The sequence below is a fragment of the Astyanax mexicanus genome, chromosome 9 (genome assembly GCF_023375975.1).
Source record: "Astyanax mexicanus isolate ESR-SI-001 chromosome 9, AstMex3_surface, whole genome shotgun sequence".
Classification (NCBI taxonomy): Eukaryota; Metazoa; Chordata; class Actinopteri; order Characiformes; family Acestrorhamphidae; genus Astyanax; species Astyanax mexicanus.
In genome coordinates, this window is record NC_064416.1 from 14,665,744 (window position 1) to 14,681,926 (window position 16,183).

General features: G+C 36.0%; 2 protein-coding genes across 8 annotated transcripts in view; both read left to right on the forward strand.

The window, feature by feature from the left end:
- On the forward strand, positions 1–15,147 carry LOC103033491 (ADP-ribosylation factor 4). 6 transcript variants are annotated; one of them, XM_049483712.1, is made up of 8 exons: positions 1–229; positions 1,803–1,883; positions 2,844–2,953; positions 3,718–3,789; positions 3,903–4,028; positions 4,125–6,738; positions 14,198–14,275; positions 14,645–15,147. In XM_049483712.1, the coding sequence occupies exons 1-6, from the start codon at positions 163–165 to the stop codon at positions 4,209–4,211; spliced, it is 543 nt and encodes a 180-aa protein (XP_049339669.1). In that variant the 5' UTR covers positions 1–162; the 3' UTR covers positions 4,212–6,738; positions 14,198–14,275; positions 14,645–15,147. The 6 variants fall into 6 exon arrangements, 3 of the variants coding, with proteins under 3 accessions (XP_049339669.1, XP_007244151.1, XP_049339670.1); XM_007244089.4 differs by lacking the exons at positions 14,198–14,275; positions 14,645–15,147 and adding exons at positions 9,256–9,333; positions 9,502–9,954; XM_049483713.1 differs by lacking the exons at positions 14,198–14,275; positions 14,645–15,147 and adding exons at positions 6,816–6,893; positions 7,047–7,534.
- zgc:77752 (PTP_PTPDC1 domain-containing protein) overlaps positions 14,197–16,183 on the forward strand; it is a 19,327-nt gene continuing 17,340 nt past the window's right edge. Inside the window, exon 1 of one of the 2 annotated variants that reach the window (XM_049483710.1) lies at positions 14,197–14,275. The gene's annotated coding sequence lies outside the window, so the exon portion shown is untranslated. The remainder of the gene's footprint in view (positions 14,276–16,183) is intronic. The other variant, XM_015604460.3, reaches the window with a different exon arrangement.

Consider the following 16,183-nt stretch of genomic DNA (forward strand, 5'->3'; position numbering starts at 1 on the left):
TTCCACGGAGGCCGTGACGTGGCAGTACGCAGGCGCAGCCACCACCAGCACCACCAGTAGCAGCAGGCACTGGCTAACACACAGCACCACCGTCTACTGCTCTTCAACTGCGCTGTAGATCATCAGAAACCTTAGAGTTTAGCTTCTGTTAGACACGCCAGTATGGGTCTTACTATCTCCTCGCTTTTCGGAAGACTGTTCGGGAAGAAACAGATGAGAATACTGATGGGTGAGTGCGGCGGGCGGGCAGCTAGCGTTAGCTAACGGTTCTCTGAGACCGAGCTGTGTAGCTTAGCTAGCTAGCGTTAGCCTGGGGAGCTTAAGGGTAGCGTTAGCTGAAACACAGCTCGCTATAATTTCCATCACTTAGTTAGAAAAGCCCCTATGTAACTAGGTTAGTTATATTAATTACAGAATGGAATTCTATCTCTATACCATAGCTAATTTGGCTACACGATCGATCTAAAGCTGTCAATTCAATCAAATATGGGTCACTAATAGTTAGCTTAGCCAGCCTAGCTTAGTATAGCTATCTAACTCTGTCTATCCAACTACTAACGTCAGCTCGCATTTAGCTAGCCAAGCTACCTGTTTTTGTAACCTTCTATAAGCTATGTACAACCTTTCTCCCAAATTCCAAATAAAATATTGTAATTTAGAGCATTTATTTGTAAAGACGCAGGGCTTTCAGACCTCAAATAATGCAAAGAAAACAAGTCCATATTCATAAATCAATATTTGGTGGAATAACCCTGGTTTTTAATCACAGTTTTCATGCATCTTTATCAACTTGGTCAACCTTCCCAGCCCTAAAAATTATTTTTGAGAAACATTTTTTCTGTTTTTACACTGTTTTAATTTCCCATGAAATATCTACTAGAGACAGATTATATATCTACTGTCATTTATTTTACTTTATGCCTAAATATATATGGAGTGCATTATTAAAATCACGACTTATTGGAACACTGACTTCTGTTACAATCTGGTGAAAATCTCAATAAATATCAATTATGCAATAATATTGCAAAATAAAGCTTTAAATTTGTCGCAAAAACACCCTAAACTTTTGTGAAAGTATTTTAGAGACATCTTGCCCATACCTAGAAGGATTATGATTATCGAGATTTAAATCTCAGAATGGTTCACAGCTCTGCCTCTCATAATGATGACACTGTCCTTATAAACTGGGGAAAAAACAAATCAGAGAACATGGGTGAGTGTCAGAATCATATGGAAAGTGGAAGGCAGAACTGTGAAATAAGGCTCAATATTTCACAACTTGACATTCATAACTTCTTAAACACTATTTTTATAAAAAAAAAAAATAATAAATTGATCACATACAGGCATGGATTGGGGCGGTTTTACCAAATCACTTTTTTCTACAAAGATTACTCACCTAAAAAAAATGGCATTCACATCTGGATATTGTCCTTCCTGTGACTCAGCTGGAGAGGTGGGCAGAGTTCCTTAGTCATGTGACCAAACAGAATGGAAGAAAAAGTGAAGCAAATTCTGTACACCAGTCTAAAAAAGTAGACATTTCTGTAAAGCCCATTTACAACAATATCAGTTGTAAAAAGCACTATATGAATAAATTTGATTTAGATTATTTTATTGCCAGTTATGCTTAATGAGATGATAAATGGAATCATTTGAAAGTACCCATAAAGGTGCATCTAACAAAGTTTAATTAAGAAAAAAATACTTTAAACCAGTTGTAGTAGATTCAAGAAAACCTTGTATATGTTAGCATTTGAAACTCTCTAATGGTTTGTTTTGTTGTTTCTCTCTTTCAGTGGGTCTGGATGCTGCCGGTAAAACCACAATATTGTACAAACTAAAGCTGGGAGAAATTGTAACTACCATTCCAACTATAGGTATGTTTTAACATTGAGCACCACATTTGCTTTGACAAGTCTGAATCACAGTTCTGTTTAATCACACGTTAGAAAATACCTTTTATTTTTGGGATTAAAAGATCTTTATCCAATTATACAGCAGTAAAATGCTGTATATAACCCTCTGGTCCCAGGCCCTCTTCTCTAACATTTAGGACCATAGCTTTCCCACCACCAGGCTGCAGCTTCGACTAATTGAAACCCTTATATTTGATGTAATTGTTCTACCACAAATAGTGCTGCATTTTGGTATGGGTGAGAATCACCTGGAAACCCAATTTAAACCTTCATGCTCAATATAAGCTTTGTCAAGTCTCAAACATAACTAATGCATATTAATAAATATCTGTGTATTGGCCTAAGCTGATACATACTTGAAAATAAAGGTTTTACATTCTGTTTATTTAAATTCAGTCTGAGTAACAGGTCATGCTGTAGAACATTGGAGGCTGACGGACATTGCTGATGCGAAGATTTTTAACTACCCAGTTATGTAAATTATGTCATGGTTCATCATATAATCAGTTATGTTGTCCCACCTCTAGATGTCACTATGTAACCTGCAGTGACTGGTTTTTCACCTGACCAACACAGTTCTCTGCGAACTGTAGAAGCCACTAAAGCTTCATTTCACATGAATTATTTTAAAAGCTTCTTTATATATAATTTTTATTTTTCATAAAAATTACCAGATGTAGTTTAAGCATGTCCACAGTTGTTCTGTTTGCAATTCTTGCAAAAAGATTAAGTGCATATTTTCTGTCTTTAAATGTGTATTTGATTACATAAGTTGTAGGAATTGGTACTTGTAATTGTATGTAGCTTATAGCACTTAAATATTTGAAATGTGTTTCTAAGCTATTTGTTTGTCTTGGAAAGCCAATATTATTAAAATGTGTAAATGGCTTTTAATTTAACTAAACTCTCATCTTTTGGCAGGATTTAATGTGGAAACTGTTGAATACAAGAACATCTGCTTTACTGTTTGGGATGTGGGCGGCCAGGATAAGATTCGTCCACTTTGGAGACATTACTTCCAGAACACTCAGGTATAAAATTATTTTACTTATAATTGAAGCAGAATAACGCAAACAGAAATGCAGCATGAGGATACCTTACCTTTGGCACAGCAAATATACACATTGTTGTTGTGATGCAAAAAGAAAAATGTTTTTCTACTTTTGTCTTTTTTCAAATTTATACAGTTTTTTTTTTTTACACATTTTTAGATTCTATTATAAATGTACCAAAAAAAATGCTACAAAATGACTTGGAATAAATATTTTCTTGTTTTCTTCTCATGTTTTAAAGATGAAGATGAAGTTATTTCTCTTCCATCACATAGTTTGCTTGTTTAATCTGACACATTAATCTTACATTAATGTTGTTTTGAACATACAGTTTATAAGTTTGGAAGATTTTATTGTGGCTATCAAACTCCTGACCATGCTAAAGCAATAAAACTGAGCAAAGTCTAAATCCTGGCACATGGTTGAAGATTATGTTTTGCTTGGTTTACTAATGCTTGGACGACAGAGCCTAAATAAACTATTCAGAGTTTTAGAGTAATCCAGGTTTCAATTTAGGGTTTCAGCATTTCTTGTGTTTTTATCCATTTTTACAGTGGCCTCTGACAATGTGTGATAAGCAGATGGTTTCTAAAGATTATCAACAGGGTTTTTGCTTTTTGTATATGTATATGTAAAGTAGGAGTAAAGTTTAAGATTTTCCTTGAGTTACAAAAGTTAGCTCATGATTTTCTGTTTTATCTAAATATAATTCACTCCAGTTTTTTTTTTCCTCAAATTTGCAGGGTTTGATCTTTGTAGTGGACAGTAATGACAGAGAGAGAGTGCAGGAGTCGGCTGAGGAGCTTTCTAAAATGGTAAGTATTTGAGGTCAATCTGTTTACAGATCTTTTAATCTCATGTGCTCACTGACCAATTGAGCTGGTAAATATGATTTTGTGGCCTCATTCGTTTTCCTGTATATGCATAGTTGCAAGAAGATGAGCTGAGGGATGCTGTGCTGCTGGTGTTTGCAAACAAACAGGATCTGCCTAATGCCATGGCAGTGAGCGAACTTACAGACAAACTGGGCCTGCAGAGTCTGCGAAGCAGAACGGTACACAGACATATCAAATATGTTACTCAACCATTCTCAGTTCTAATTTGCTTAGATTTTGATTATTGACTCACTCTTTTGTTTTATCTTTTGCAGTGGTATGTTCAGGCTACCTGCGCTACACAAGGCACCGGGCTGTATGAAGGACTAGACTGGTTATCCAATGAGCTGTCCAAACGCTAGTGCCTGTGAACGGAAGAGGCTGGGAAGTGTGTGAACGAGTGATAGGTCTATGGACTCTGTTTTGAAGAACCAGTGTGTATGATGGGACTGAAAGCTGGAAAGGAGCCAGTTTTCACAATTTCAGTGCCCATCATGTTTTAGCTTTTCTCTTCTACTCTGTATTCTTTTTCTCACTTTCTCTCTTTCTCTGTTTATTTCAATGATGTGATTCCTCATTGCTGAGATAAGAGGGTATTAACTAGGGCCAAATTTTTCTTTGGCGCTTTGAGTCTTTCAAAACGTCTTCAGCATAAAGAGGAACCTAACCATGCCCAATCAGGGTTTGGTTTTTGGATTTTGCACAGAGCAGGTTGTTTATATTCACTCATAAATAGTTGAGAGTAGCATGACATTCAGTTGAGAGCACCACAACAGAGCAGATATTTAAAGGTGGTGACTGTGAAACCACAAGTCTGAGACCAACAACAAGCAGACAGAAAGATAAAGCCCAATATTGTTTGTATTACTTTTTCAGATTTTTTTTGTTTTTTACATTAGTACTGTTTCACATGCTGGATAGGGAATATCAGTGAAATCAGAAGGAGGAGGGGAGGAACTTTGGAAATTAGCAAATAGTAAAAAGAAAAATACACAATACAGGAAAATAGTTCTAGACTGCACAGCATGTTGAATGGAGATTGTCTATCGAATTGAAAAAAGTCAACGACTGAGTTTAATTTCTGTCTGGAAAACTGACCACATGAGTGGGTATTGGCCAAGAATTAGGCCTAGCCCTTGGCTACATTTTGTTTTTAGTGGACAAACTTCATCAAGAATGCTGTCCAGGACTTGGCATAATCCCTGCCTGGCAACCAACCCAACACATTGTCAAGAGTAGGTCTACTGTGTACCCACAGGATTTTGGCATTGTAAGATCTTTTCCATACATTCCTATATCAGCCAGTGCATGCTGATTCATTCAAGATGTACCATATCTCATTTAAAGATAGGATAGTTACCTGGGTGAAAGTGTTTGGCTTGAAAAACTGAGTTTTCAGAACACAAATGGGATTCCTTCAAGTTATGACAGTGTAGTGATGTGTGAAACTTCACAAACTGGCCCTTTTCTTCATTTTTTGTTTTAAAGTCAATAGCAATGTCTGTGTCAGTCATGCTAATGTCTAAAACACCTGTTGGTATTGTATGCTAGTCCCTGGAGTGCTGCTGGAGTTTACCATTGATTTTTCGAAACTTTTTGTGACAAAAAAAACAACTCTCCTTTGAATGCAGTTACAATGTGCTGAACTTGCCTTTTAAAGGGTGTTTATCAGATTCTCATTCAGTTGGACCCAATTATCAAGGTGATGTTTGTGTACTTTATGTATGATACTGTTTTAGAATAAAACATGTTGAACTGAATTACTGAGTTGGCGCTGAAGATCAGAAGTTTCAGCTGCAAATGTATTGCAGCACCGTCTTTCCAGAGAACACAGTTCCACTACTCAACAACTTGATGCTAGGGGCTTTAAATCCCTTTAGCCCCTGTCTGGTATTAAGTTAATGTTAATCTGCTCCAGAGAGTCCGATTTTATTTTTCAATACTTCTCTACATAAACTACATGAGCTGTGTGTGGGTATTGGCACATCTGCGGCAACTTGTGAAAGTAACCAAAAGGGGTGTTGGCATCGTTAGGACATATTTTGTATGTTCAACTAAATAACAAATACAATTTAGTGAAAGTTAAATTCATTGAACAAAGAAATGTGAATTAACCAAAAAACCAACACGAGTGGAAAAAGCAATATATGCTCAACTGCATTTAAATTCCAGTAAATAAATGCAATCAGTTAAACTACAATTAGGCTGGCTTTTTAAAATGTTAATGTTAATAGAACGTTTTCAGCAGTGTAAAGAAAACATGTCAAGAGAGTTAAATTGAATACTGGTAGAAAAAGCAAAGCAAACTCTCCAATATGACTGACAAACACCTGCAGGACTGTGCAGCTGAAATAGGAGTAGTAATGCACTGTTCCACTGCATCACGGAAAGGGAACCTTACCTGTAACCTTAATCTTAAGCATGGGGGTAGCACTGACAAAGTGGCATGAATATAAGAAATGTGTTAATGGTTTTGCCTTAGGCAAAATTAGTTCGATGAAAAAGAAATGTTTGATGTGCTAGGTGGCAAAGTGAATGAATGATTTGGTGTGCTACAAAAACTGCTCTTTGTACTACTCCAATAAAAAATGTGGCCGCAGATATAAGCAAACTTTTGCATGCCCTATATAGTTGTTTGCAATAGCACACCTAGAGACAGGTGTGTTATTGGTGTAACCAAAGCTGAAGATCAAGCAGGAAGTTAAAGTTATTCTGATTGCCTTGGGAATATGCAAAATACTTCCCTGTGATGTAAGAGATGGGAAGGAGGACATAGAGGGTAAATAGAGAGCAGAGAGAGGGATCGGTCTCTTCTATCCTACAGACTCGTCTGCTAAAGTAGCTGGAGGTCTGACTGCAGTTCAGCCAGCAGGTTCCTGGATCCTGATGGTAAGTTTAGTATGTAGATGCTGTAGATTTTAATGAAAACTTATAATAACAATAACCACCATTCTTATCTTTACCAGGCCACTGCTACTCTGGTCCACCTGGGCACTTCTTAAGGATTTCTGGGACATGTAGTCCACTGCTTGCATTTTTTTCTTGTAAGTGACCTTTATCTTATATGTTCCACAAATACAAATTATTTTGAACAATTTAGGTATATTCTTTTCACTTAAATAGTATGAAATGATGCCTTATAATTAAATTTAATGAAGATGAATCTAAATGAGAAATGTCTCTACAAATCTCTACAGATCTGAGGAGGAGAAAAGTGGAACCCATCTGCCAAGGGATTCGGGCACTCGGGTCTTCTGCCCTGTTCTAGTAGACGCTATGTTGTGGCCTCCTGCCTTATGGATGGGATGGACACCTCACAGCGTCTCTGGTCAAGGTTCAGCGGACCTGCAGTGGACAGCGCCAGGTCTACTCTGACCTGCCAACAAAGCATAAGACGCTAGAAGCAAACAAACTGACTGAAGACAAAACGTGTAAATCTTCTATTTGGGCAGGTCTGCTCTGACCTGTCCTTGAGGAACCTGATGAAAACATTAAAACGAAGCCGACGCAACTTTTCCTACTTACCATTTCCCTTTTTTTTGTTCGGCTTCTGGCTGTCTGTTGCTTGGTTGGCAGGTTATAGGGATGGCCTGCTGTAAAACAATCAATCCTTTTTTTTAAGGCTGGGTGCAGTTTTCTGATTAAATAAAAATAAAAATAAAAATTGCAAAACCATGTCAACCAATATTTGCCTTGTGTATTTTTTTTAAGACGCTTTAGACAAAACGGAATCCTTAAGTACGTTATGTGTTTTTCGCACCCTACATCATTATTATTAGCTGAGACTCCCAAATACCCTGCCACATAAATTGTTGAACATTTAATCATTCTTAATTAAATTCAGAATTTTTTGCAACCCTGCTTTTGGAGATCATAACAAAGCTCTTAATATAAGCTTCCCATAACCTTCAAGGATTTTTCTGACCTATAAAAAGGATTAATGGCATATAATATATTATTACACCCTAACAACGTGTTAACTAGGTAGCTAGATTCATCCAAAGATTCTTCATAATAATCATTAAAATCATGCTAATACATGCTAATATTAGCTAGCTTCCATGCCAATGACATAAAGCATAAAATTGTTTATATGTTGGACATGCAGCTAGCCTAATGTTATGTGAGCAGTGATGAATTAAATTCATTTTCATAAAAACTAAACATAGTAGCATTAGCCACATTAGACTTAAAATCTTAAGTCAAGACCAGCCATTTGTCACAATAATGTAAAGAACATTTTGGTTAACTGCTTAAAATAATTTAAATTTGCTTATAAGCAACACATTACCAAGAAATTTAACATTTTACAATATGAAATATTTTCTTACTTCAGAGGCAGCAGGCACATGATTTTGCAGTGAACAATAACTTGGTTCAATGTAGGTCATAAATAGAAACAGCCATGGGCGTGTAAATTGGGGGGGAAATGCAGACGATGGACGGTTGGATTTGGCTGATAAATTCTATTAATATTGCTGCACGAGGATTTTGAAAGTGTAAGATAATTTTTAGTGTATGACTTTAACATTTAGCTTTATTTGGCCAATTCAATGTAGTGAAAAAAGCTAAAATGTGAAACAAATGTATCCATACAGTAGGCAAGAATGTGTCTTTTAATAATATATTCATAACAAGAAAAAACTAAGAAAAAGTGTCTTAAAATAAAAGTAAAAATTATAGAGACAATTAATAAGCAGGTGTTCTGAATTACCTAATTACTCCTCTGGAGGTAACAGGGCCAGACAGAGTGTGAATAAAGAAAATGTATTTCAAGTGTTATCAATTAATATTTGTTAAATAATATATATAACAGGAAATAAATAGAAATATGTAGGCTACATTAATAGATGTTTGTAAAATGAGAACATGAATTGCCATTATAAAAAAAAAAGAGAATAAACTCCTTTAAACTCCTTTATTATTTTTTATGGTAATTCTGTTTTTCTTGGGTGAATTAAACAACCAGAAACCCGGGAGAAAATAGGTAAAAAAATAGAAATACAATGATATATATAAAATGGTGTGGTTAACAGTAGTTACAGGTTAATTTGTAAACACTGTTCTGCAAAACTGAAACTAAAGAGAGGCAAAAAAAAGCAGAAATAGAAACTTAGACTATCTGCTTTGGCAACAAGCAAATCTACCTGTCTGTGATGTAAGAGATGGGCGGGAGGACAGAGAGGTTAAATAGAGAGCAGAGAGAGGAAACGGTCTCTTCTATCCTACAGACTCGTCTGATGAAGTAGCTGGAGGTCTGACTGCAGTTCAGCCTGCAGGTTCCTGGATCCTGATGGTGAGTGGAGCTGATATTTTATTCTGTTTTCTCATGTTAAGTTTAGTATTTAGATGCTTATCTTAATTAAAAAGTATAATAGCAATAACCATCGTCCTTATTTTCACCAGGCCACTGCTACTCTGATCAACCTGAGTACTTCTTAAGGATTTCTGGGACATGTAGTCCACTGCTTGCATTTTTTCCTTGTAAGTGACCTTCACCTTGTCCATTATACAAATATTACTCTGTGGTTCTTATTTCTAACATGTTCAGGTATATTCTTTCTCAGTTATTTAAATAGAGTGATATGATGACTTTTTATTAAAGATAAAATTGATAAAATTGAGTTAATATAAGATTTCTTATCTCTACAGATTTGTAGAGAAAAAAATCCCATCTGCCAAGGGATTCGGGCACTCAGGTCTTCTGCCCTGTTCCAGTACACGCGTTGTTGTGGCCTCCTGCCTTATGGATGGGATGAACATCACGGTGTCACTGGTCTAGGTTCAGCGGGCCTGCAGTGGACAGCACCACAATTACATCTATGGCTGCGAAATATCTGCGAAATAAGCCTCAGACTTTTGAAGTATACAATGTTTGATGAACAATGCTTTTACAAGTTAATACAAATAATCACTGAAATAATGTACCTGACTGTTGGAGCAATCCTCAAAAAATATTGTTTGTTCTGAAGTCTGTTGCTTGGTTGGCAGGTTCTGGGGATGGCCTGCTGTAAAACAACCAACAACCCTTTTCTTTTAATGCTGTATGCAATTTTCTGTAAAAAAATAAAAAATAAAATAAAAATAGCAAAACCTTGACACCTATTATCAGCGTTGTGTGAACCTTTTTATTCAAATTGTATGATACCACCTTGAAGAATCATTACTGTTATCATTATTTTTTTAAATTTAGATTCAGAATCATGTCAAAATTCGTGTTACAGCCATTCTTGTGTAAATATTGGAAGATTATAAAAAATATCAATTGTCAATAAATCTGCTTTGAAGCAACACTATATAGCAATTTTACCTTAAAATAACAGATTCAGAAACATTGTGATGCGTCACTGACCTGCAAAAGAATAATAGCAATAGCAATAGCAATTCTGGCATTATAATTTAAGGCATTTGAAATTAAAAGAGGTTCTTCTATGGCGTCATCCGAAGAACAGTTTATTGCACCTTTATTTTCTTTTCAGTGCAAAAGATTCAATGCGAAATGATGATTTGACTGAATTAAGTTGAGCCAGCATATATTTTTTCCCCAACGTAGTGCTGAAAACTTAGTCAAAACAGTTGTCTATATGTCCATGATTGCTGTTAAAACTCTAAAGTTTTTTTATTTTTATTGAGTTAATCTAACTTCAGGAAGTAAAACAACAATAATGTACAAAAGAAACATGAGAAATCCTAGCTTCCTTTCCAGTTAAAGTACATCTTAAGTTTCAACAAAACACCATCATTAAAAGCTAAACAAATAAAACAAGTTTGACCTGTTCTAATAAGTCCTGTTTCCATGACGCATCTGTGATTATTCAACTGGAAGTACCAGGATGCATTTAAAGGATCAGTTTTCTACAGATTATGTGTTTGTTTGGGGAAAAGTTGATTTAAATAAAGCAAGTATAAAATGGTAAACCTCAATATTAGTTGTAATGTTAGTTTAGAGGAGCTTGTGATTAAGTACTGACCTATGTGGTTCTCAAAGCTAGAGCTGCAAAACAGATCTGTTGTTAGATAATATCAGCACATTAGCCACCGAAAATCAGTCAGAGTGAACAAAAAACAGCAGACCCTCCTCCAAAAAAAAATTCATTTAACCCTGTCTTTAACTTTAGGCTACAGAACGTTTCTATTTCTTCATTAAAAAGTGGTCAGGAAGTGACAGTTAGACATTTCAGAACACCATATATCTTTTCTGAATATGACAAGGCCAAAACAAACTTGTGCTGGAGATAATGTTGACAAATTGGTGACCATACACATATTTTCTGGGATTGTCTAAAGATTAAAACATTCTGGGAAGGAATTTAAAATATTTTACATGTTTTTATTGAATGGAACCCCCCCCCCCTCCCCCCCACTGTAAATCAATGGAAAGAGAGATTGGTAAAGGTTTATATTATGGAGAAAATAACGGCAAAGCTAAACCTAACTACTGATTTATTACCTAAGAAAATGTTGAAACCATTGATAACATACCTGACTATACTGACTATACTGACTATAGCCTGTTAGATTGTGTTTATGTATATGTATATAAGTGTTTATGCGAGTGCAGGCAGGTGGATACATGTACATGTATGTATATGTACATAGGTATGTATACATGTATCTATATAGATATGTTAATATGTGTATTTACATTAGAGATACGTGTTAAAATGTGTATTAGCTGTAGAGAAAAGGTTTCTAAGATATCCACCTGACAAGATGTTCTAGTTGGTTATGTTCAGTTGTTTATTCTGTTGTATTGAAATGTTATTCATGGCTGGAGGCACAATTTTGTGGCTTTGGATTGTAAACAAAATATTTTTATTTAAGCAATAAAAGATACTATTGTTTAAAAAAAGAGTGATAAGACTTTTGCATAAGACACCATGTATAGCTGTAGGCAGATAAATATATTTTTTAACTTATATCAAATTCTACCCAGTATTTTGTTGATTTGTATGGATGTTTCTTGTTAAACTCTGTTGGTGTGGTTTACAGTGTTTACAGGTTATAGTTCTGCAAAACGAAACTAAAGAGAGGCAGAGGAGAGCAGAAATGGAAACTTAGACTATCTGCTTTGGCAACAAGCAACAACCTGTCTGTGATGTAAGATAGGGGGGGGAGGTGAGAGAGGGTAAATAGAGAGGCGAGAGAGGAATCTGCCTCTTCTATCCTACAGACTCGTCTGATGAAGTAGCTGGAGATCTGACTGCAGTTCAGCCTGCAGGTTCCTGGATCCTGATGGTGAGTGGAGCTGATATTTTATACCATTTTATCAGGTTAGGTTTAGTCTGTAGATGCTGTAGATCATATTGAAAAGTTATAGTAGCAATAACCAACTTCCTTATTTTCACCAGGCCACTGCTACTCTGATCAACCTGAGTACTTCTTAAGGATTTCTGGGACATGTAGTCCACTGCTTGCATTTCTTTTTGTAAGTGACCTTCACCTTATCTGTTTCACAAATATTACTCTGTAGCTCTGCTGTATAATGTTGAGTAATCTAATGGGAGCTAGAGGGTGTGGTTATGGTAGGTGTCTTAATGGGAAATGTTTCATCTCTACAGATCTGAGGAGGAGAGGAGAAGAACCCATCTGCCAAGGGATTCGGGCACTCGGGCCTTCTGCCCTGTTCTAGTAGACGCTATGTTGTGGCCTCCTGCCTTATGGGTGGGATGAACACCACACAGCAACTTGGACAGGGTTCAGTGGGCCTGCAGTGGACAGCGCCAGGTCTACTCTGACCTGCCAGCAAGGCATTAGACGCTAGAAGAAACCAAACAAACATATGTCTACCACACCGCTCGAGGAGCATACTACCCTTGATGGAAGAAAAGCCGACACAACTTTTCCTACTCACCCTTTTCCCTTTTTTTTATTTTTGTTCGGCTTCTGGTTGTCTGTTGCTTGGTTGGCAGGTTCTGGGGATGGCCTGCTGGAAAATAGTGAACAACCCATTGTTTTATTGTTTTTAAGGCTGTGCGCAATTTTCTGTTAAAATAATAAAAAGAAAATAATAAAAATTGCAAATTTATGTCAACCAAATTTATTCTACTGTTTTTTTCTGAATTATTTCAAATGGTACCATTTATTATCATATTAGTTTTAACACCCCAATAACAATAACACCCCAATGAAGTAAAAAAAAAAATCTGATTTGTCCCAAGAAGGTCAATCCTCATGTCATCACTGTGTTTATTGTGTTTACACACTGATACTAACAAGATGTATTTCAAAGGATCAGTTGTCCAAAAAATTGTCATGTGGGTGTGTTTGTTTGGGCAGGATTTACCTAAAAAGCAAGTGTACAGTGTTAAACCTCAGTAAACAACATCAAGAGGTGGGATCTAAAATTGGGCAGAAAGTGAACAATCAGTCTAGAAGTTTGTGTGTTGGAACCAGCAAAAATGGGCAATTGAACAAATCTGAGAAACCGTGACAAGAGTCAAACTAACTGAAATGAAGTTGATTAAAACATGTCTAAAATATCAGGCAGGTATTAATAAGGGGTTACTCTTCAATTCATGTCTGTATGCAGTTCTTTAAAATAAGACTAGTGAACCCTGTAATAGGTTCATGAGTATCTAGGAGGGCTTATTAATGCTTATAAAGGCCCCACCTCACAACTGACACTTACAAGACTTAACGGTTCTGCTGCTAACATACTTTTTGCTGCTAGGTAATACAAGACACCATCAAATGTATTGTAAAGTCCAGTCTATGAAAGATCAGAGCTATTTTGGCAAGCTAAAGATGTACAGAATAATAGGTAGGTCATTTTAATATTATGGCTGATCTGCCACAGTGTTGAGAAAATGTAGTTAATTTGCTTGTTTGTGTAGATTTTTACATCAATGATTTGCAATGATTGCAAGTTTCTGATACAGTTCTTTTTTGTCCTTGTTTATCAATCTATCTTTTACAGAAATGAAGATCTAAAAGCATTCATAGAAAATCAGAAGGAGGGCAAAACTTCTGAACAAAATCTGAAGTGAAACAATAGAGATCTATCAGGAAGCAGAAACCGAAACTTAGGCCTTGGCTGTAAACCACATAAACTGAAACTTAGCCCTTGGCTGTGTGCCACGTACGTCCCCTCATGTGATGTAAGAGATGGGCGGGAGGACAGAGAGGGTAAATAGAGAGCAGAGAGAGGAATCGATCTCTTCTATCCTACAGACTCGTCTGCTGAAGTAGCTGGAGGTCTGACTGCAGTTCAGCCTGCAGGTTCCTGGATCCTGATGGTGAGTGGAGCTAATATTTTTCACCGTCTTCTCTGGTTATGTTTAGTCTGTAGATGCTTTTCTTAATAAAAATTTATACTAACAATGACCATCATTCTTATTTTCACCAGGCTACTGCTACTCTGATCAACCTGGGCACTTCTTAAGGATTTCTGGGACATGTAGTCCACTGCTTGCATTTCTTTCTTGTAAGTGACCTTTTTCATATCTGTTTCACAAATATTAACATTACTCCTTAGATCTTATTTCTTACATGCTTAGATATATTTTTATTAAATGATGAACACAATGTGAAACAAAGACTTTTTATTAAAGATAAAATAAAATTGGGTTATTTTGATTTGATTCAAACTTTGACAACCATGTAGCATTTGTGTTTCACTTCACAATTATGTGCTACTTTGTGTTGGTCTACAATGTGAAATCTCAATTAAATGCATTTAAGTTTGTGGTTGTAAAGTGAGAAAATCCTGCTGTATAATGTTGAATAATCTAATGAGAGTTAGAGGGTGTGGTTACGTTAGGTGTCTTAAATGAATGTCTCATCTCTTCTGCAGATCTGAGAAAATCCCATCTGCCAAGGGATTCGGGCACTCGGGTCTTCTGCCCTGTTCTAGTAGACGCTATGTTGTGGCCTCCTGCCTTATGGATAGGATGGACACCTCACAGAGTCTCTGGTCAAGGTTCAGCGGACCTGCAGTGGACAGCGCCAGGTCTACTCTGACCTGCCACTGAAGCACCAGACTCTAGAAGCAACCAAACTCTCAACAAAAACAAAGCCGACAAAGAACTTCCTTCCCCCATCCATTTCCCCTTTCCCTTTTGGTCGGCTTCTGGTTGTCTGTTGCTTGGTTGGCAGGTTCTGGGGATGGCCTGCTGGAAAACATTTAACAACCCTTTGTAGGAGTGTGTTATTTCAAACGGAAATATTTCTTTTGGAAATATTTCCGTTTGTATTAACCCTCACTTGCAGTTCTTTTTAAGGCTGTGTGCAATTTTCCAAAAAAAAAGTTTTTAAACAAAAAAAATCAAATAAAAATAGCAAAACTATTTGAACTAATATGGTGTTGTGTGTTTTTTTATACTAAAATTGCAACATACTTACAAGCATATCAGGTTATAATGAAGATACAGATCTTATTTTGATTTTAGTAATCAAAAATACATCTAACTTTTGAGCTCTATTTAGAGTTTAATCATGTTTATTTCTCTTTTTAAAAATGCAATTCAGGCGGTAAAAATATTTTTGCATCAAAATAATAATATGCTACATAAAGTCAAGACAAAATACATAAGAAGGAGAATATACTACAGTAGGCTTATTACAGTAATTTATTGATAATGTTATTGATTTATCAAATAAAACGTGGACATTACCTTTATCATTTTCGGGGGTCTCAATATTACCTATTTTGTTCACTTTGTAAGGTGAGCCAGTTAACATAAGTAAGCTACTGAGTTTTATTTATGAACATTTTTGCATTTATTCTGTCTACGCAGACTTTTTATATATATTTCAGGTGCACAGTCTGAATATTCTTAAAAACTAAAAATACATTGTTTTTTTAAAATGGTGTAACTACATTATTATGATATTTCATAATCAGTAAATCAGTGCTGTCAATTGGTTTTATGTGAAGTGGGTTATCATGACAGGCTTATTTTAGGTGAAGTTTGATAGTAACAAAGGGTAATTCTGCAGTTTTTAATTTAGTTTTAGGAAGGAAAAAATAATACAATTAAAATCATACAAATAAGATATAAGATATCTTAAAAGATCAGTAAGTGTTTTTGCGCCAGTCTTTTTAAGAGAACACTTGTTATTTCCCATTGTGTGCTGTGTATTGTGCACTGCTCTTATTTACTGCTAAATCATTTTACAGTTATATCCTCCTCCTTTATGCGGAAACCCCCTTCTTAGCGCTTGGCAGTTCTTGTTTTGGTGCCCTTATGACAGAGATCCAGCCATGGAGATTAGCTTGGAGAAATGTAGGTGGTTTCCAGTGTCCAAGTCTAAAGGGAGGAGACTGTGTGTTTTGCTGAGTTTCGTTTTTCCATTCTCTGTTTAGAGTCTTATCTTATCTGGGGCGTTGTCT

What these genes read in the sequence shown, in the direction of transcription:
- LOC103033491 (XM_049483712.1), top strand. Translation starts at nt 163, where the DNA reads ATGGGTCTTACTATCTCCTCGCTTTTCGGAAGACTGTTCGGGAAGAAA. An exon ending in ACAGATGAGAATACTGATGG is followed by an intron (nt 230 to 1,802) that starts GTGAGTGCGGCG and finishes TCTCTCTTTCAG; the next exon opens with TGGGTCTGGATGCTGCCGGT. An exon ending in ATTACTTCCAGAACACTCAG is followed by an intron (nt 2,954 to 3,717) that starts GTATAAAATTAT and finishes TCAAATTTGCAG; the next exon opens with GGTTTGATCTTTGTAGTGGA.